The sequence below is a fragment of the Hippopotamus amphibius genome, chromosome 1 (assembly GCF_030028045.1).
Source record: "Hippopotamus amphibius kiboko isolate mHipAmp2 chromosome 1, mHipAmp2.hap2, whole genome shotgun sequence".
Taxonomy (NCBI): Eukaryota; Metazoa; Chordata; class Mammalia; order Artiodactyla; family Hippopotamidae; genus Hippopotamus; species Hippopotamus amphibius.
The window spans coordinates 214,214,606-214,236,114 of NC_080186.1; the positions used below are offsets into that span (position 1 = coordinate 214,214,606).

A 21,509-nucleotide genomic window follows, 5' to 3' on the forward strand; every position below is an offset into this window, starting at 1 on the left:
GAATGAAAGTATTAAATATTAAACCTGATTTGAGAGCGAGAAATGGTAGATAGCAACTTCGTAAAAATTAAAAAATGACAGTCACTCTTTTCTTATTTCACCTCAGCCATATGCAATCTCTGAAGGTCGTGCTGCTTTGGTTCTATTTCTGTGTATTGGAGGATGGGGTGGATTTCTAATTCTCTTAGAAAATTCTGGAAATTTCTTTTCCCTTTAAATACTGCTGCCTTCTCCGTTAAAACTCTAGCATACTTGTGCCTGTTTAAAATAGAAACTGAGGTACAGAAATTTCATACAAAATTTAGCAAATTATAGAACAGAAATAAGAATCAAATACATTCAAGATAGTCTCATTGCTCTTTTTTCTTTTCATAGTTGAAGAAATTAGAATTTCAAAACAGCTATACCAATCCAAGAACGCTTAGAAAGAAGCATGAACTCTTTCCTAATACATTGAATAGCTATGTTTATTCTAATGGTCTTACATCTTCAGTCTTGAGCATTCAGAGTAGATATTACCAGGTAAAAATGTAGTTCTCAATCTAGGAAACCCAGAGAGAGTTTGGAGAATCTTTCTTTTTTTTTTAATTAAAAAAAAAAAAAAAAAAAATATATATATATATATATATATATATATACTTTTTTTTAAGAGCTACCAAAGTAACACAAGACCATTTGCTCCCCAGCCTTACTGACTGGAGGCATTTAGGTGGATACAGCCTAGAGCAAGATGGAGAGAGCTTGGGTACCAATCCCTTCTTGGCCTCCCCTGAATGCTTTTTAGTGGTAGAAATGGCTCAGAAAAGAGAGGGAACAACTCTGGAACTCTGAGCTTTGAATGTTTACTGATCAGGTCCCATAGGACTGATTTTCTGAGAAGAAACTTAAAGGAATAGCGAAGGCCCCATAGCGGAAGTGTCCAACAGCAGTGTTTTCTGTGGGTCAAAACCCATGAATGGGTCATAAAATCAGTTTGAAGGGTCTTAACCAGCGTAGTATTTTATTAATGAAATAGGACAGAAAGGAATGGAATAAAAAATACCAGAATGGATCACATTTTATCTCAGTGGTTGTACATGAACTTCACTGGGTCATTATATCAATATAAGTTGTGTTTCTTATGAAGGGTCCATGTTCAGAAGAGCTTGGATGTCACTTTCCTATAGCACTTTGTCTGTCCCTGTCTGGTTGCTGAGCCATTTATGACAGCTCACATCTCATCCTTACTAACCTGAGAACTTCTTGAAGTGGGACTAATGTCTGAATTACTTTTCCTTGGCCACAGCGATTTCCTTAATACTGTGTACACAGTGGGTGCTTAGTAAACCTGTTTAAGACTTGTTTATTTATTTTGCTTCCAAGTTCTAAATATATACTTTTAAAACTGTCAAGTGCTATTTGTAATTGTTTTGTCCAGCTAATATCAATCTTTACATATAGGCTGGCGTTCATATAAGCATTGCCTTTTAACCATCTTTTCCTTATTTTTGGAACTGCGGCCCAAACATAGAGGAAGTCACTAAAAATGGGTTCCACTGAGGCTACTGTGCAGATCTGAGGTTCTGTTTTTCAAAGAGCTCTCTCAGCTGCTGCTCGGTCGTGGCTTCTTTCTGTTGCATAAGCTCGGTTGTTCCTTTGGTCACTCCCCAGGCATCTGGCTTTGACATAGAAGGGTTGTACGGCCTGCCTGAGGCTATCCGAAGATTCTCCCAGTATTCTTTCCGGGCCCTGGGTGAATAAAACACACATCAGTAGGCTTCTCCCTGAGCATCTGTCTCTAGGTCGCTGAGCTAGAACATCTCTGTAGAGCTGTCTCTGGGCTCTTGAGAGTGTGCCCATTGAAACACATTTATCTTTTTTTTCAGAATCTGTAGGTCTAAAATTACTTTGAATTTCTTCTTTTCATATACACGTAGGTTCAAAAGCTAAGAATTTAGAACTGGGACATTTTCTATCCAATATCCCCCCCCTCCCCATCCTCATTTTCTGGCACTCTACCTCCTGAGTCAGCTGAGCCCACATTTGCTGCTCCTCCCAAAGCCAGTGTTGCTTCTGCACCTCTCACCCTGTAGATCCCACTTCTGCCTCCTTTCTGTTTCCATCATCTCCTAGTTCAGGCCTTGCCACGTCTGCTATCATCCAGCAAAGACTTCCTCACAGGTTTCCCTGTCTTGAGGCTACTAAAACTTGCAAATCTAACTTTGTTTAGGACCACTTGAGACCCTCCAGGCTCCTCATTGCCTTGGGATGGGGCCATCCAGACCTTGTGAGCATGAACAGAGGCCACCTCCTCTTCCTGACCTGTGTCTCTACCAAATTCTGAATCTGATATTCTCAAAATTCTAGTTTCTCAGCACACTGTTCTCTTGCCACCTCTCAGTGCTTCCCTCTAGGCTGGTCTCCTGTCTGGCAATGTAATTTGTCCTTCAAAAGTCAGCTCTGGTGTTAGCTCTATGAGAAATTCTTCACCAACCCTCTCGCTTTTCCTGCCTCCATGAGCCATTAGTACAGACCCCACAGCAGCTGTGCACACCTTCATCCTCAACTTACTGTACCAGTTTGAAGTTAGCTGTTTATCTCTCTGCCGACCAGACTGTGACCTCCTTGTGGACAGGCCTGTGCCTTGTCCAGCTTGCTCCCTCAGTGTCCACAACAGTGTCTGACGTAGTCATGCTCAACTAATGTTGGCTGAACAGGGGGAAACTGCTCGCTCTGCTTGGGGTGCATCCTCCACCCCCTTCTTTATCCTGTGGAAGCCTACTTAGCTCTTCAAAATCCAGCCCTGAAGTCCCTTCTTCTAAATAGTTATTCTCTTCTCTTCATTGTTACTTTTTTTATCGGTGCCTCTACTCAAGCAGTTAACTACAGTATAATACCTTGGCTTTCTTCCCCATTTTCTCCAGTAGACAGTGAGAGTCTCTAAGCCAGGGGCCACAGGCTTTTATTTCTATATTCCTAGTGCCCTGCACATCACCTGATATGAAACTCTATTTGTTTATTGTTCCTCTTCCCCACTGGAATGTAAGCTCTGAGAGCAAAGACCTTTTATTTATTTATTTATTTTTAACTCTCATTCACCACTGTCTTCCCAGCTTCAAGGATCGTGCTTGGCACAGAACAGGCAATTAATATCCATTGTACTTAAATCCTAACAACTGATTCACTGTTAGTGCTCACCACATGGATGGTGCTTTCCTAGAGGGTGAAATTACATTTTGTTGTGACTTACATTATTTATATTATATATTCTTAAAGCTTTCTCCAGAAATCACTCCATAAAGCTGTTATAAACATCTTTGTGAGAGAATACAAAGAGGGTACCTGATTCTTTATCATTACACAGCAAATTGGCTGCACTCTTTGTAATGACCTCACTTGAATTTGGTTTGGCAAATACAGTTTAAGGTTCTTACCGTGCTCTAATCCAGGGTTTGGTGTGCATGTCCAAACCACTTCCCCAGCTTCCATGTTTTTCTGAAGCTGGTGGCAAAAATCCCCTTTCCGGGGCCAGCTCCTCTGCAATCGCCCTGATGTGGTAGGGCTCAAATCCACAGCACCCGCCTATGTACCTGACCCCCAGGTTGTAGGCTTCTCTGGCATATTTTTGAATATCCCATCTGGTTGCAACTCTGGGCTCCAGTCCTGTAATAAATGACATTCTGCTTAAATTTTAAAAAAATATTCAAAACAAACAGCTATAATAAAAGTGTAATTTTCAGTAAATGAATTAAAATGGTCAATATTCATTTCTTAACTTTTGAAAACTGGTAGCTACTTTGCATTGACATATCCAATTTTAAATGGACTTCAAGATGATTCCCAATGATCTCTGCCCTCTGATGTTTTCACCCTTGTGCAGACCCCACTGTGTTACATCAGGTTGGTCTGTGCGGCCAGTAGCATATGGCAGAAGGGATGATTTGTGACTTCTGAGGCTAGGTTGTAAGAGACATTATGGTTTCTGCCTTGTTCTCTCCTGGAACACGCACCCCAGGAGAAGCCGGCTGCCATGCTGTGAGAACACTCAAGTATCACAGTGGAAAGGCCCAGGAGCCTAGGCACGGAGGCCTCCAGTCAACAGGCAGCAGAAAACTGACCCTCACTCCCAACAGCCAACTAAGAGCGCCTGTAAGTAGATCCCCCAGCTCCCATCAGGTCTTCGGATGACTACAACCCTTGCTATAGTCTGGACTGTAACCTGTTAGGAGACTGAGTACAGCTGCTCCCAAATGCGTGACCCACAGCAACTATGGGATACGATAAATATTTGCTGTTTAAAGCCACCAAGTTTTGCAATAATCTGTTCTACAGCAATAAATACCACAAATGCCTTGCTATTCTTCTTCCATGGCTCTTCCAAACTTTACAGGGTCGCTCTAGAACAGCGGTCCCCAACGTTTTTGGTGCCAGGGACCTGTTTCATAAAGACGATCTTTCCACGGACGGTTGGGCAGGGGGGAATTGTTCAGGTGGTGATGTGAGGGATGGGGAGCGACGCGGAGGGGCAGATGAAGCTTTGCTGGCTCACCCTGCTGCTCACCTCTTGCTGTGCGGCCCTGCTCCTAACAGCCTGGTGGTTGGGGACCCCTGCTCTAGAATATGGGATAAGGACCTTAGAATGAAATAGGAGGCTGGCCAGGCGTGGGTCCTTCATCAGCTTGGTCTCTTAATTCAAATCTGTTACATAGTATCTCAAACTTCCCTCTGTCCCCCAAACTCAGATATTGCTAGAATATCTGAGCAACATTTAAAATCGGAGAAAAGTATCTCGGCGATAACCTGGCCTGACCTTTTATTTTTCTGATGACAAAATTAAGATCTGGATGAACTAAAGAATTTTTCCAAAGTTCTGCAACTTAGCAACAGAGCTGGAACCAGAACCAAAATCTTCGCTGATCCCACCCAGGGGGGCATCCTTATTGCCAACCTCCAAGTATGATGAATTGGTTGTCTACCTAGGTGTTGAGCCGACGTTGATTTTACATTTAAGTTCAGAAGTCCTTTTTGCTTGCTGGTCCTGTCTTTTCCTAATGTCTGATTTAAAAGTTTGGGGGCTGCAGGGAGAGAAGCTGGGGGCAACAGATGAGGAGGTATGCAGCCATTACTTTACATGATGAAGTTCTATGGCTAGAGATTTCTTTGGAATTTGTCAAAAAAAGACTCTGAGATGATTTATACAATGTCTGTCTTACCAAAGGGGAATTCTGGCAGGTCGATAAATCCCTGTTTGCCGCAGTCGGGAGTGTGGTAGGCCAAGGGCTGACTCATCAGGTGGGCTTTCAGTCCCGCAGCTTCCAAGCCTTCTTTCATGAGCTTCACGGTTTGTAAGCTAATTGTGGGGTCAAAATGGCAGTTCACGCCAAGGATGGAAGCTCCTGCAAGTGGGAAGAACAGTTTAGCTCTAGGGATTCAGCAGATACCAGTGGGCCCAATTCTCCTCTCAGTCAGGGAGCTTTTATTTGGAATAGTGAATTGGAAGTACAGCATTTGGTCACTGCAAACGTATCTTACCCTTGGGCAAGAATGATTAGTAGCAGGCAGCAAGTGATTTCTGTGAAAAGTGCTTTGAAGAGTCTGATATAATTGTAGTGTCATTTATGCAAACTTGGTTGTCCATCTTTTTTTGGAAAAAAAATCATAATTAGAGGTTTCTTTAGCTTCACATTTTAGTAGTCATTTTTTCAATCTTTGACATTATACTGCAAAGCACGATAATTTTTTACTATTTCCAGCTGCCTGATGGCACCTGTGGTTACCATGCCACTCATCTGGGGAATAAATCAATGTTCCCTTTCATCAGGCCAATTTAATAATATTATTAAGTTTCTTGGGCATAATAGCAGAATGTAACTTAGGAAAAGGTTTTTCTGAAACTTTCATGTAAGTGAAATCATATGATATGTGACCTTTCGTAACTGGCTTATTTCACTTAGTATAATGTTTTCAAGCTTCATCCCTGTTGAAGCATGCGTCAGAATTTCATTCCTTTTCATGGCTGAACAATATTCCATTGCATGTATGTACCATATTTTGCCTATCCATTTATTAGTTGGACACTTGGGTTGTCCTCCAAAAGGGACTTTTTTGATGAACTCATGGCCTAGGATTTTGTACCTTGGATACAGAGATGCCAAGAACAAGGAAAGAAAAGATTCATCCTGGCTACAACTAGAGCCACACCAACATCCAGATTCTAGGAGCAGCAGAGCTGATGCTACACGCTGTGACCTCCAGTGTTCAGTGGCAGGCATCTTCGTGGCCCTGACTGGCCTGGGCCTGAGGTTTGCTCTTCATTTTTGTACCAGTTGGGCCTCACTCCCTGTCATTCCTCTGAATCAGTTTTTTTTAAGGGCACCGATGACCTCAATCTTACCAGATCCAGTAGTCGCTTCTCCTCTCATCTTACTCAGTGTCTCAGCAGCATTCAGCCTAGTGGCACTCTCTCCTTCATCAATACTCCCCTTCTCGTGGCTTCTGAGAACCTCCCCCGCTCTCTGAGTGTTGCTCCTACCTCCCTGGCTGCTTTTTTTTTGAGTGTTATGCGCTGACCCCTCCTCAAGGCTGAACCTTTCAGTCCTGTGGTGTCCCAGGATCCCACCGAGCCATGTTCTCTTCTGCATCTACACTTCCTTTTCAGCCCCAGGCTCTCAATACCACCCATATCCCAAACTCTCCCAGGCTTCTCTCTCTCATCCTGACTTTCCATTGGGTCCAGACTGGTATATCCAACAGCTTACTGAACAGGGTCCCTTGGATCTTCACTACCTTCTTTTTTTGGATATTCTGCAGCTAGAGTTTCTCTTTCCTTGATTGATTTCATTACACTAATGAATTAATCATATGTTGGCTATCTGTTGGATGTCAATTAGGTAAAAGTCCCTGTAAAGCGTTACAGAGAAATATAAATATAGGACACCAAAGATTTTTTAATTTAGCACAGGGCTTCCCAAGGTTTGCCCTGTGAAAATAAGTTTCTATGACCTATTAAATTAGGTGGTAGTTATTTACTATAGCCTGTTCTTGGAGACTGCCAATACACGTGAACATGTCAAAGGCTCTGGAAAGTTCTGCAGTCAAGAGACTGCTTAACTTGGATTAACACAGCATTTTCTATCTGTGTATAATGGCAGAACCCTATTTACAGACTCACAGATTAGAAAATGTCATCTGAGGATACTCTAAATGTGTATATAAATACAGAGTGTTACAGCTGCTGAGAGGAGGAAGTGATTATTTGGAGTAGAGATGACTATGATGGCTGTGTAAGGGCACATGGACTAGATCTGCGAGATGGATACTGACTAAGGACCTATCATGTGCTAGATGCTGTGCTGAGCACAGGATACTCAGAGCTGAGCCAAACAAACATAATCTCTTTCCCCCGGGATTTTACAACCTAGTGAGAGAGCCAGACATTTAAGACATAAACAAATGAGATAACTGTTTATATCCTTCTGTGAAGGATATAAACAGGGTACAGTGATGTCAAGCACTGTGGCCACCCTGAACAGACTGGCAGGGGAAGGATTAGATGCAGGCGAAGAATCCCTGCTAATTAACAAGTGGGATGATGAAGGCTTCCTTTCATCTTTTTGAAACATATTAACTTGGCCTCTCCCCCCATTTTTTATATTATAATAAAAAATTAGGATCCTACAATGTCATTCCTAAACCTAAATAATTGTTATTATTAATGATGAGTATGAAGTGACTTTCATGAAATATCAAGAGTTGGATAAAGACAAGAAATTAAACAACTAGCCAATCAAAATCTCTATTCCACAGGGTGAGTCAGACTCTTCCATGGACACTGCTATTCTTCAGGTTTAAAATGAGGCAGCTTAGAAAAGTCTGTGAATTTTCCCTAATTGAAATGAAACCCATTATTAGGAATGGAAATTATATAAAAAGATAAATTAGGTGCTCAGTATTTAATATCAAAGGATTTTAAAATTTATTATACCGATTATAAAAAGTAAAGCATATTAGTAATTTATAAGAATGGAAACACTTTGGCAAAGAGGGCAACTGACTTAAAAGTTATTAATGTCTAAAGACCTCAACTTGAGAGAAGTTTAAAATAAAACATAATTTTTCCTAATGCTCTTTTTGATTTACCAAAATTCTTCTCATTTCTTTGTGTTAAACCTTCAGCGCAGGTCTAATTGCCCCTTTCAAAAGGCCGGTGCATGTGTGTTTGTTTGTTTTTAAACCTTTTTTCTCTTTGGGACTCAATAATGATATTATCAATACGCCTAAGAAAGTGAATTAATGGTTTTCCTGCGACAAAAGAAGTATATAGTGATTCACAGGTGGACCTGCATTTGTATGTCAATTAAAAGACACACTAGTTGTAAACTGACGAAAACTCATCATTACCTGCTTTAACCAGGCGCACTGCACACTCTCCAGGGGCCACGCCATGCAGATCTCCCTCTGGGCCAATGCACATGGTTGCTGCCACTGGCTTCCCAGATGCTTTCAAGGCTTCAACTGCCCATACAGCCTCTTCAACATGTTCAAAATACTGAAATAAGTTAAAGTCAAGGTACTTTTAAGCTTGTTTCTCCCTAAATAATTTGAAAATTTATCCTACTGCGTATTAACAATTATTCCCAGATGGGTGTTTTTCAAACTGAGTTGTCACCCATCAGCATTTTTAAAACAGAACAGAATGGTGATTTCTGTGAATTGCAGTCCAAAGGTTTGAAGAATGTCATGTTACATTAATTGAATCACAGTTAGTTGAAACTCTAAATTGGAAAGAGATTTCAAAGTGAAATATTACAGCTACTAGCCATGCCTGGTACCTAACCCCACATGGTCCTCATGAGAGTAAAAGGCAGAGAAAATGTACTAAGTGTACTCGTCTCATCTTAGATCGTATCTGTTTACCTCTGCGATCAAGAAGTCCACATTCTTCTTCATGAAGACCTCTAATTGTTGCTGAAAGACTTTTTTGACTTCAGTTTCACTTTTGCAGCTAAGGTACGAAGGAGTCTGGCTCACACCCCCTGCCACCAAAGCGTCTCCCTCATCAGCCACTTGCCGGGCAATGTCACAAGCAGCTTCATTGACTTTCTGCCCCTAAAATGGATGAATATATGACAAATCTACATTTTCATATGAAACTGAAGCTGAATTGTTATTCAAATGTCCACATCTCAGTTGTATGTTACAATAGTGATTTTATTCCAGAAAATGACAGTGATGGAATGGTTCAATGCTTTACGGAATTGAGCAATTTGCAGTAACAACACTGCCAATAGCAGCGATGAAACAAATAAATCTAATGATGGTATCTAGGATATTACATGATACCAAAGATCTGTGAGAGGGTACAAGTCTTTATATAAAAGGATCCGGTATCTTCCAATGCCTAAGCTGCACTTAAGAGAACACTAGCAAATAGTGGTGGTGGTGATGATGATTTGCTTTTATGATTAATGAGAATAAAATTTAACTTAAATGACTACAAAATTCATGACTTTTCGTCATCATATATTTTCTCAACTAACATAAATGCATCACAACTAAGGTCTCTTCTAATTATTTAGACATTAAAAATTGATGCTTGTCCTCAAAAAACCCCAGTATCATAGACCACACAGACTCACGGAATTTTAGAATTCCTTTTTCATTTTAGAGATAAAGAAATTGCTGATTTGATGGGATGGGTAAAAGGTTTGCCCAACATCACACAGTTGCTGAGTCTGAAAGATTCTAGGTTCACTGACTCCTGGAACATATGATCTTTTCCCTATACTGTGTCACAGTAAAGAACTGTAAAGATGCAAGAGTTTATAAGGATACTCACTCAGCAACTTAGCCGAGAGACTGAGAGAATCATTAATAGTTAAATACTTCTTTGATTTGCTTCAGTAAATGCCTTTCTGTAAATTTGGGGGACTCTAGTTAAAACCTAAGATTATTATTTACATATATCTCATTTCTGCGTTGTTTGAAACAAAACAAAACTCTAAAGAGGCTCAACATCTTTCCCTATGAGAGCTCTGGTGATGACACATGTGTCTGCTGTGTCCTGAGAGTGCCACCTATGGTGTTACTCACAGATATTTTCTCTGCAACATAGTTTCCCCTGTTCTCCAGCTTGTCTTCACTGGCATAGAAGGTGAAGGTCTGCATGATATTCGATCCAGCTCTGAGGAACTCTCGATGAAGCTGGCGAACTGGGAGATGGAATGAGGGAAAGTTATTCATTGCTATCAGTTTATTAGCCTGTGATGCTTTCAAAAGGCTCTCAGATAACAAATGTGAAGATATCTGCTTAAATTCTGGGTTGCCTGGCATTTGCTCATCCTGGGGGCTACTGAGAGGTGGATCTGGAGTCTCTTGCCAGGAGGAAAAGATTATCTTTGCCATGGACGTGGGGTGAAGGGAAGAAGGAGGTCCCACAGAGGAGGAATCATCTCTGCGCATTTGCCAGGCAGAGAAGATGGGGACGGGCATTCCCTATAAAGGGAACAGCCTGAGCAAAGACAAGGAGGTAGGAACAGGCTTGGCACTTGGGGGAGTGACAAGCAGTGTGAGCAGCTGGAGTTGAGGATATGCTGGAGAAGTGGTGGGAGAGGCACTTGGAAATGTGGGGGGCCAGACAGAGTGCACATCATCCCAAGGAGTCTAGGCTCCAGACCGCAGGTATTGGGGAAATATCAACAGGTTTAAAGCCACTGATTAATGTGATTAGCTCAGAGTTTTTGAAGGATAATTCTGGTAGCAGGGTGAAATAAGAGCTGGAGCAAAGTTCCCAAGCTAGGTCCATGGATGAATACCACGTGGCATAGCTTTCACTGGCTGCAGCAAATATCGTGGGAAGTGGTGTGGTTTTCTGGGTGGTTTTTTTTTTTTTCATATCATCAAATGGATGCAATTTAAAGCGTTATCCTTCGCTCTAAAATAGTGGTCCTAAAACTCTAGTTGCCCATTAGATATCGTGCAAGCTTTTTTTAAAATTAATTATTTATTTTATTGGCTGTGTTGGGTCTTTGCTGCTGTGCACAGGCTTTCTTTAGTTGCAGTGAGTGGGGGATGCTCTTTGTTGTGGTGTGCGGGCTCCTCATTGCCATGGCTTCTCTTGTTGCAGAGCACAGGCTCTAGGTGCATGGGCTTCAGTAGTTGCGGCACATGGGCTCAATAGCTGTGGTGCCCAGACTTAGCTGCTCCGCGGCATGTGGGATCTTCCTGGAGCTGGGATCGAACCTGTGTCTCCTGCATTGGCAGGTGGATTCTCAACCACTGCACCACCTAGGAAGCCCCTTGCAAGCTTTTTAAAAATTATGAATGTTAGGGTCAAAGCCACGTATATTCTAATTTAATTGGTTTGGGGTAGGGCACAGGCAATTTTTTTTCAAAGTTTCCCCAATGAATTCTAATTTTCAGTTTTGTTGAGAATCACCATCCTAAGAAAACAGGAGAATATTCTTTTTATAAAGTGATAGATGTAGATGGTATTTTGTTTTTGTCAGGATAAATGACTGGGCAAAAAATCAGCAATCATATATCAGATCCTAAAATTTCTTTTGAAATTTCAGAGGCCTATAAAAGCCACAGGTCTGAGAGCAGCTACATTAGAGGCTTGGAAATTATTGGGACACTGGTGTTCTCAGCCTTTCAGGGACTAAGACTGGAGATTAGTCTGGCATCTTTGCATCCCAGATGCCTAGCAGGGTGCCAAGAACATAGGAAGCTCAGTTTTTGTTTATAAATGGACAAAATGGTGAGACAAAAAAGCTTTTGCATCTCAGAAAATGGATTTCTAAGCTTGAAGCCAAATCTTTGCTTTAAAATCATGGAAACTTTAGTTCTCAGTGGGAACTTAAAAGCATGCCTAAATTAGGGGGGTTCGAAGTTGTTTTAATTAGCAACAGAATCAATTGAAAAACTTACATAGAGTCAATCAGATAAACACAGAACTGCTGTGGTTGGAGCAGGGGAGAAGGAACTACAGATTCAGTTTCTGTACCCTGGGACAGAATGGTTTATGAATAAGAAATCCATCCAGGTGGTCTTTGGATTTCCAGAGAGTATAAAAAAAGCAAAATCCCTAGAATGGTGTGCAAATTCTTTGCATGTATGTACATTTTATAGTGCTCAGAGGGTCTATAAACTTTTATCAGATTTTTCCAGAGGGCAGTGATTCAAAAAGGTGAGGACGGCTTTCACTTTTAATCAATTTGATTATTCCATCATGCTTCTTAAAATGCATTGCTTCTCAAAGTGGGACCCTACTAGACTCACCTGGGGACAATTAAAAATTCAGATTCCTCAAGCCCCTCCAGACCCAGGGAAACTTAATTCATCACACCAGATTCAATGCTGATTCCACTGAGTGCAAGAACAACAACTTTTGGTATAAACTTTAGTAGGAGAATTAGTCTGATAATTTCTGAATAGACTTTCAATTTCTATTTTCTGTTTCCTCTCATCATAAACCTAAGAGTCTTCATCCTTTAACCAAAAATAGGGTGTAACAGGTTCCTACGACAATGATACAACCTATACTAATTCAATATATTCATTTTATGGCTTTAAACTCTCCATTATACTAGCTGTATTTTAGCATCATAGAATGTATGTATTATACTTGGTATACAATATAATATACAATACAAGTATGTGTGTGTGCATATATATGTGTGCATATATACATATATGACCCAGATATATATATACAGAGCATAGATATTACCTTGTAAATTTACTTGAGTAATGCAAGTCTTTGGAATTCCACAAACTCTAAAAGGTCAAATAAAATTTTGCAGTGTTTCTTCAACGGGATAATAAATTTGCAGCAAAATCATTTGGGAGCAAAATGTCTCCTGGACTACTATGAGGATATTTATAATTGTATCCCATTTAGAGTGGGTAGTCATATATATATATTTTTTACACTAAACTGCATATATTTAAAGCATACAATTTGATATTTTTTTTCTTACTAGTAATGTATGTATGGCAATCCCAATCTCCCAATTCATCCCAACCCAAAGCTCCGCACCCCCCCCCACCCGCCCCCGGCTTTCCCCAGAGTGGGTAGTCATATATTTTGATGCAAAAAGAGTATTAATGTGTTTGGTGATGTGTGGGGGAGCGCTTCAGACCCTAATGAAAGTGTTATGCAATATACAGTATGTAATGTATTAACTTTCTAAGATTCCCTTAAATTCTGGATTCTAAGACACATTTGGCCCCAAAAGGGCTTGGATAAGGGATTGCAGATCTGAAGCATAGCCTTCCCTTCCTCACTGCGTCCAGCCAAAAAGTCAAGTCCAGGCACCAGTCCCACAAAAATGTTTTGGGTGCTGTCCAGTTTGCAGGGAAACTTTCCAGGCTATTCTAGTTATGAGCCAGTCAAAATTAGAAAAGTACCCACAAAAAACAAATTCATGTGCGTAAGATAGCATGACAGTGACCACTGCTCTCTTTTAGAGCAGGAGTGTTTTAAACACCTTTCACCACCCCCCTCCCCCCGAAAATGTTAAATACATCTAAGGTTCTATGAAATGGTTCTTTGAAGATGCATTACAAGCAGGAGATTTGTTTTTTTTCTGATGCATCCTATAGTCCACTGTGGTTGACAGAGTTTGATCTAGGCACTGGCAGAGTTGAATATGTGGGATCTCAGTCTGTAGGTTAAAGGATTAAATCTGATGACTCAGTATCATGGAGTTTTCATTAATTCTTGAAAAGCATGGAGCCCCCAGCAGAAGAAGTAGAGCAAATGCTCAATACATTTAAATAAGCTCAAAATATTTAAGACACAAATGGCCAAGAGATCAAATGTGCTGTTTCTACATTAATAAAATCAAAGAAAATCAATATCAGAGCAGTTTCTCTTGAGCTCCTCTAATGTGTGACTTTAAAAAAGAAAATGTGACTAACAAAACTGAAATTTGCAGTTTAAACAACTGTCTTATTTTGTTTTCATGGCAGAGTTTGGGCAAAGGTAGTTTATTGTTAATGTCAGTTTGGCCCAAGAAATATTTCATTCTGAGTTTAACCCAGGAGGCAGACCTTAAGAAACAAACCATAGATATATTAGAAATTCTCACTCTCATGTCTTAATCATTCTTTTGTGTGTGTTACATCCCTTTAACGCAATGCTTCTGAAAGTCGGGTTTACCTTGCCATCATTTGGAGACAAGTATTATAAATGTGTAGCTTCCTGGACCCCCTCACAAACCTAAGGAAACCAAATCTCTGTAAGTGGGGCCTGGGAATCTATAATTTTTAACAAACTCTGCTGGTAAAACTAAAATTTGAGAACTGTTGTTGGTTTAGCTTCCCAAGCCTAATAATTTCATTTTTTTAAAGGGTAGAATGCAGTATTATTTCTACTTTCATTTGGAAATACTAAACTTTTGTATATTTGCTAGGTTTCATACTGTGACTATACCTCTTTTACTTTGGATACTTTTTAGGGACAATGTGATTTGAACACATTTCTGTACTTCTCTAGCAGAAATAGGTTAATACAACCAAGAATATCATCAAGAGAAGAAGCAGCTCACTCAAGTTAATAGCAATAGTTCATACTTGCAGTGTTTAACAGGGGCCGGTCACTCTTTGGAACACCGCACATACAATGTATTTAAACCTTATAACAGCTTTGTGAGGCAGATGTCAATATTACCTTGGCTTTTTTGCTAAGTAAACTCCCCAAGGCCATACAGCTTAGTGGCTGTGTCAGGATCCAGCCTGGATCCAGAGTCTGCACTGGATCTCAAAGCTGTACTGTCTCTCAGTTCATGTTCTTTGTTAGTTTCCGTCCTTCATCACTGATTTCATTGAAACACGCTCTCCTCTAACATAAAAAACAGCCGTTTATTATCTTATACAATATTCACAAGAACTCTGGTTTCCTCTGAAAGGTTCAAATTCTTTTGAAGTGTTGACTGCTGCTGGCTCCTGCTGAGACCCTCCCTAGGATGTGCCCTAGGCCAGAGCGCTCCTTTGCCCAGGGTTAAGCCCTCTCCCGGAGGAGGGGAGGGTTGACAGCTTGTGTGTGCAGCGCTCGGGCTGTTAGTAGGGGGAGAACACCAAGACCTAGCCCCCTTGCCTAAATCTGGGACAACTCGGAGGTGCCTGTCCAACTCCAGAGCTCCCTGAGACATTGGCTGGGGCCTCCGTTACAACTCATCACAGCTTAGCTCCTCCCTCTGCCCAAGCCTGCTTCCCTCACTCCCTTAGACGTATTGTTTCTGGAATGTACTCCCAGTGGAACCCTTGGGCCCAAATCTCCACTTCATAATGTGTTTTCTGAGTGGTCTGACCTGCAAGAGTTGAAGCCAGAACGAGTCCTAGGAAATAACTCGAAAGCATCCTTTTGGAGTCAGCTCTCCTTCTGGCCAGCTAGTAATGAGCACCCACCTACCACAGGTGATGGAGCTCCCAGCAAGCTCTAGGGGTACAACTATTAAAAGTTTAACCTGTAGTGAACTGGGATGAGATACCCTTGGAAGGGAATGCACTAGCAAGTACACTATCTCAGATGTCTGAGAGGTTCAGGGGAAGCAGTAACTATAAGGACTCTGGAATTAGATGGCTGTTGTTGGCTACCACCAAAGTACTGGAGAAAGACAATGAAAGGCTAAAGGAGATCACTGATTTCAGGCAATGTGCAAAAGTCTGAAGATCTTTTGGGTGGCATACCAAGAAACACAGTTCCTGTCACTAGAGAGTAGAAAAGCTGAGGATCCAGCCCAGGACTAAATTACATAGGGAGCAGAGTTCCAGAGTTCTCAACCAGTAAAGCATTCTATTGCCAAAAGTTAGGGTTTGATTAGGAAGAAATGGGACCTTGAGACTTGGAATAAAGACATATTAACCCACCAATCTTGAAAATCCACATCCCCCTGAACTCTCTGGGCCTGCAGAAGTGGCCTACTCCTCCCTTTTAAAGATTAATCTTTCCCTATTGCTTAAGGATGATACAGAGGCCTTGAAAAACAGTGTTTATCACCTTCATGCTGCATCCTACCTGCTGGCCATAAAAGATTTGTGGTCAAAAGAGTAAAGTGGGAAATAGGGTTGTAGGTGCAGGTGTGAGATAAGTAGACAGTTGAGCTTAAATAGGGTGGAGCCAGTATGCAATGAGTTTAACTTGTTGGCAAATACTTAATGGAAGAGGGCTTATCTGCAAGACGGTGATTGATGGCATATCATGGCACTTAAAGTGGGTAAGGAGGGAAGGTGGACTTGCGGGGGAGAATGGCTAACAAACACTAAAATTGTAGAGACGAAAGACATGAGATGAGGCTGAAGAACAGGAGTACTAGAGAGAGTGAGGAGAAATGACAGGAGGGCGGTGGTCAGAGAATGTGGTACTTGTTCTTGAGCTTGCAGAGGTGGGCAGCTATTGGTGATGGCGAGGTCTGGGAGGGGGCTGCTGAGGTGGGAATGGAGGAAAAGTTCGTTGGAGACGAGGAGGAGATCAAGGCACTAACGGGAAGAGTGCTGGAGGATCACATGTATGGATGTTAAAGTCACCTGGAGTGTTGAAGGAGGGAGGGAAGGTCGGAGGGAGGGGCAGAGAAAGGCAGCGAGCCAGGTTCTCGACACAACTAGAGCAGTGGTCCCCAACCTTTTTTGGCACCAAGCTCTGGTTTCGTGGAAGACAGTTTTTCCACAGACGAGGGTGGGGGGAGGGCAGAATGGTTCAGGTGGTAACGCAAGTGATGGGGAGTGATGGGGAGAGGCAGATGAAGCTTTGCCCACCGCTCACCTCTTGCTGTGCAGTCTGGTTCCTAACAGGCTGTAGGGGTTGGGGACCCTGATCTAGCGTGAGGGGCAGGGGACAGGAGGTAGATATAGGGCACAGCAATAGGCCATTGGTACTTACCCAAGAGGTAAATCTGTACTTATATACCTAGCACAGTGCCCAGCAGGCGATAGTAAATATCTGGACACCACGGCATGAATGTATATGTTTGATGGCATGCTTGTAGACTTGGGTTAACATAGTGGTCTTTCATGAGAGCTTAGAATAGGGCCGTGCACCAACCTGCTTCTGGGTGTTCCACAGCAGCTTCTGGGGTCCAGGGTCCTGCCTTCACATAGCCCCTCTTCTCCAGTGCAAAGACAAACCCTCCATCTCCAATCACGACCTCTCCGGAGTTTAACCGTTCTAGGATGCCCTAAAATTACAGAGGAGGGGGAAGAAAAGGAGTTAGTTGAGTTTTTAAGACAATATTCAACGTTTAGAACTTGTGTTATCATATTCTTGAGAAGTATGATTTCTTTAGAATTCTCATCAAATACCTATATATTTTATACAGAAATTTGTGACAAGGCAAATCACCAGAATGCTAATATATTGAAAGTTTGTGTATCTATGTGTATGTGCCAGGGATGGGGGTGTCTTTCAGAACACACTAAAGAGTATTTGAAGAATATTGTGGGAGGATGTTTGAACAAATATCTTCAGAGGAATTAAATGAAAATGTTTTGTTGTGAAGCCTCAGATAAATACTTAAGCACACATTCTTAAGATGGTGAATGTTAGTCTTTCTTCTTATTCTATCAATACACTAAAGAGAGGATTATATTTTATAAAGACGTTGTAGTGGGATATAATGCTATTAAGGCATTTTGAGACTGAAAAGTCAAGAGATATTTGGTGAACACAGAAGGGAGAAGATGCTACCACAAAGATGGCCAAATCAATTAAAGACTTCTGTCTTTGCTGTTCAGATTGTTTCCATAATAGTAGCTGCATTATGCTGTACAGGAAGTTATGACCATGCACAGCCTGCTTGCTAAAAGTGAGAGAACAGGCAAGAGACAGGCAAATAAAATATTTGTAAACTGGTTTCTAGTCCAACCTCCATACCTATTCCATTTACAGTGCTATGCAATAATTACCCTGGTGTTAATAGAGAAATTTTGAACTTAATTTTTTAAAGGGCTTCATGAATTAGAAAGTAATTTTCTAGTGTAACCATTTTTTTTTAATTTCAAAAAATTATAGAATTTAAAAATAAAAGGTACCCTGCATTCAATTTAGGTCACTCTGATTTTACAAATGAAGAATTAAGGTCCAGAGTCTCTGAGTAATTTATACCAGGTCTCCCAGGTGTGGTGGATAGGGCCTCCTGATTCTTTTATCCTTAGATGGTGTCTGGATTTGATATTAAACGGGGGTGGGTAGGGCGGGACAGCCCTGAAAAGACTGGTGAAAAGTAATAACTTGGAATGTACTTACCTATTGTGTTCCATTTATTACCAATAATGGTTGACAAAACAAATGCTGATATAACAAGGATTACAAACTCTGTGAGAGGCATTCACAGGATTTTGTATCAAGTCCTCACCAACTTCTGCCCCTCCCCCACTCCATTTCAAGAGCTGGTGCTCAGAGAAGAGAAACATCTGACATTTCTACTTTAAAGCAGTAAAGTAGGAGGACTGTGCTATATATTCGTTTTTTAATTAATTAATTATTTTATTTATTGGCTGCTTTGGGTCTTGGTTGCCGTGCTCAGGCTTTCTCTAGTTGTGGCAATTGCCGGCTTCTCATTGCAGTGGCTTCTCTTGTTGCAGAGCACAGGCTCTAGGCGCGCGGGCTTCAGTAGTTGTGGCTCGTGGGCTCTAGAGCACAGATTCAGTAGTTGTGGCACAGGGGCTGGGTTGCTCCCCGGCATGTGGGATCTTCCCGGACCTGGGCTCCAACCCGTGTCCCCTGCATTGGCAGGTGGATTCTTAACCACTGCGCCACCAGGGAAGCCCTGTGCTATATATTCTTGAATAGCCCTTCCGTATAGAAAAAATGTCAAGTGTACAAGTCCATGAGAGAACAAATACAAAAATATAGAATTGATCACATGTAATTTTGAAATCCAAATACCTGTCATGATTACAAATGTGTCTAAATGTCACATCTTAAAACTACAAGTTTGATCATTATGACCCAATTAACAAGAAAAACAGATATATTGCGTCAGTGCAGTTGTATAAAAACATGAACAACAGTCAAATAAAAGAGATATGACTGGCTACTAATTTTCATTTGGGTGAAATAATCATGGTATTTTGTTCGGTCACCTAGCAACTCTCATTGGACTCTCATGTCTGTTTTCAAACTTTAGTACCACAACACTTTAATGAACAGCATAGCTAAGAATCTGATATTTGGTGGCAGAGTGGCTAGTGGTGATTCAATTACCATGCTGTACGTTAATTTACTGAACAATTACATCAGGAAAAACACTCTTTTAGATTTTACTGCATTTTAAAATTACCTGAACTTCAGACTTTTCTGTTCCTAAGTGAAGTGGCTTTTTTTTTTTAATGGAATGTGCTATGAGAAAATGCTCAAGGTATTATTTGTGAAAAAGTGTTGCAAAGCAATACGTGTAATATCAGACTATTTTTGTTTAAAAAGTACATTGCCTGGACAATAAACTAGCAGAATATACATCAAATTGTAGCAGACACTGTTCTCGGTGTTTTTCCTAGTTGTTTGCAATGAACATGTGTTAGTTTTGTAACATATATTTTAATTTTAATCAGAGGTATAGACATTATTGTCCATATTTTAAGTGACATAGGCATGGAAACAAGGTAACCAAAGAAACTTTTTTTTTCCTTCCCATTTTATGTCCATCTAAAATAATCCTTTAACACCTTTCATTCTGTGAATCTGAGTTTAGGGAGTAGATTAGGATTTATGGCGTTGCAAATTGGGCCAAACCAAAACACAATTTTTAAAAAATCTCTGTGAGAATCATTCTTTCCAGCCTACATCAACTATTCTTTTAGTGGATGTATGGATTGGCAAAAATTCTCCACCTAATTGAGCAGGTGACAGCCTATAATCGATTGCCATCTCAACATCTTAAATCCTTGGACAGCGTGGCATTTAAAAAGTTTAACTGAATTAATTTTTTTCTTTGTGTGGAGGTCTTTTTAGGAGGCAGGAACATCCCTTTAGAAACTAAGTACGACTCGTTTCTAAAGGGATGGCTGGAAATGAATTTGGGAGGTGGACTTGCCGGTAGGCCTGGCCCTGTCTCCTTCCCTGCCATTCCCTGGGCCTCTGTCTGCCAGGCATGGAGTTGGGCGCTTTGACACCCAAGGGGCAAGCATATTCCCTCCTCCCTCCGTCCCTCCTCTTCCCACTCCTAACCGTAGTCCTACTATCAGTCCATCCTTCCATCCATTTCCCCCCCACTCCACCCCCAACTAGACGAAGGCCCACCGTCTGGACCTAAACACTCGTCCCAAGGGAAGGGTGGGCTTATTATTGGGTTTTTGTTTTTAAAACTTATTAACAGTCCTTCCTCAATATCTTATGGCCATTGTGCTTAATCTTTCTTAAACTGTCTTTTCGAGGCCCGCACGGTGCATCGTCCTGTGGTCGCTGAAACCAAACTGCGGAGTGGAAACTTACCATGGCCTAACCAACGCCAGACCCTTCGGGCTGCGGCGGGGCGGACTGGCGGGCGCAGCGAGAACCCTGCAGGGTGGGGGCCCCGAGACCCTCGGCGTCTGTCGAGGCGCGCGGGGAGGGGGAAACGGCCGGAGCCTGGGCGCGCGCCTCCCTGCCCTGCACACGCGGGGCGCCGAGGGGCGCGCGCGGTGGTGAGGACACAGAGGAGGCCAGGGGGCACGCGGTGGGGCGACCCCGAGTCCCACCGCCTTGGGGGAGGGAAGTCGTAACTGTGGGCCACATCTTGGGGGAGTGCTCTGATCTCGGGGGGAGGGACTCAGAAGACGTTGGGAGTCTCAGAGCTTTGGGGGCGCCCTGGATTTGGGGGGTCACATAATTCTAGCGGGCGCTCTGGTCAGCGGGCAGGAGTGGGGGCTCAGAGGCGCCTTGGGGTCCTGCAGCAGAAGTTCTGGGGGGGGGGGCTTCTGGTTACAGTCGGGCTCTAAGGGCCCCTCTGCGCTCCCCGAGGCTGAGATGCGAGGCCGGGCTGCTTTGTGGATGGAAACCCAGCGCCTCTGCCGGGATGGAGAGCGCCCTTGGGTCCCCCACAGACTCACCTTCTTGGCCTTTTTGCCTGCAACCGGTGCCATCTTCGCGGTGTCCCGGACGGTAGTTAACACGGATGGGGACTGACAAGGCGAGCGTTTCCCCCTGCAAAGCCCGGAACTGTCCGGCGGCTGCAGCCGGGCTCTTTATACTCGCTGCTCCCGCGGGGTGGTTTCCCCAGCCTCTGTGCGGTCCAACGCCGGCCTGGGGCGGGGAACACGCCTACCAGCCCTTTATCCCAGCTTGTCGCTGCTTGGGAACCTGCGAGCGGAGGAGGTGATCGAGATTGTTCTCCCAAATGGGTGAAACCATCCAGAAGTAAAATAAGAAGGTAATAATAATAATAATGAGGTTGCCACTCGCTCAGGTTTCAGACCTACCTGTGCCTGGCCCTTCTTTTCCCCTCACGGGTCCCCGACCCTGATTTCTCCCTTGCATGGGATCATGTCTCATTACCTCAAGTCGCCAGGCCAGACTCCTAAGAATTCCATCAAATGCCCAAATATTTGTCAAA

At 42.3% G+C, this 21,509-nt stretch overlaps 1 protein-coding gene across 1 annotated transcript; it reads right to left on the reverse strand.

Moving 5' to 3' along the window:
• Nucleotides 1-714: 714 nt before the first annotated feature.
• Nucleotides 715-21,127, reverse strand: LOC130856321 (betaine--homocysteine S-methyltransferase 1). Its single transcript, XM_057740407.1, has 8 exons — nucleotides 21,007-21,127; nucleotides 17,024-17,156; nucleotides 10,072-10,190; nucleotides 8,896-9,087; nucleotides 8,380-8,527; nucleotides 5,193-5,375; nucleotides 3,414-3,642; nucleotides 715-1,728 (listed from the first exon to the last, which is right to left on the reverse strand). The coding sequence occupies exons 1-8, from the start codon at nucleotides 21,037-21,039 to the stop codon at nucleotides 1,542-1,544; spliced, it is 1,224 nt and encodes a 407-aa protein (XP_057596390.1). The 5' UTR covers nucleotides 21,040-21,127; the 3' UTR covers nucleotides 715-1,541.
• Nucleotides 21,128-21,509: the final 382 nt, after the last annotated feature.

What these genes read in the sequence shown, in the direction of transcription:
- LOC130856321 (XM_057740407.1), bottom strand. Translation starts at nt 21,039, where the DNA reads ATGGCACCGGTTGCAGGCAAAAAGGCCAAGAAG. An exon ending in CAGGCAAAAAGGCCAAGAAG is followed by an intron (nt 17,157 to 21,006) that starts GTGAGTCTGTGG and finishes CTGTAATTTTAG; the next exon opens with GGCATCCTAGAACGGTTAAA. An exon ending in AAACCCTGGATTAGAGCACG is followed by an intron (nt 1,729 to 3,413) that starts GTAAGAACCTTA and finishes TTATTCACCCAG; the next exon opens with GGCCCGGAAAGAATACTGGG.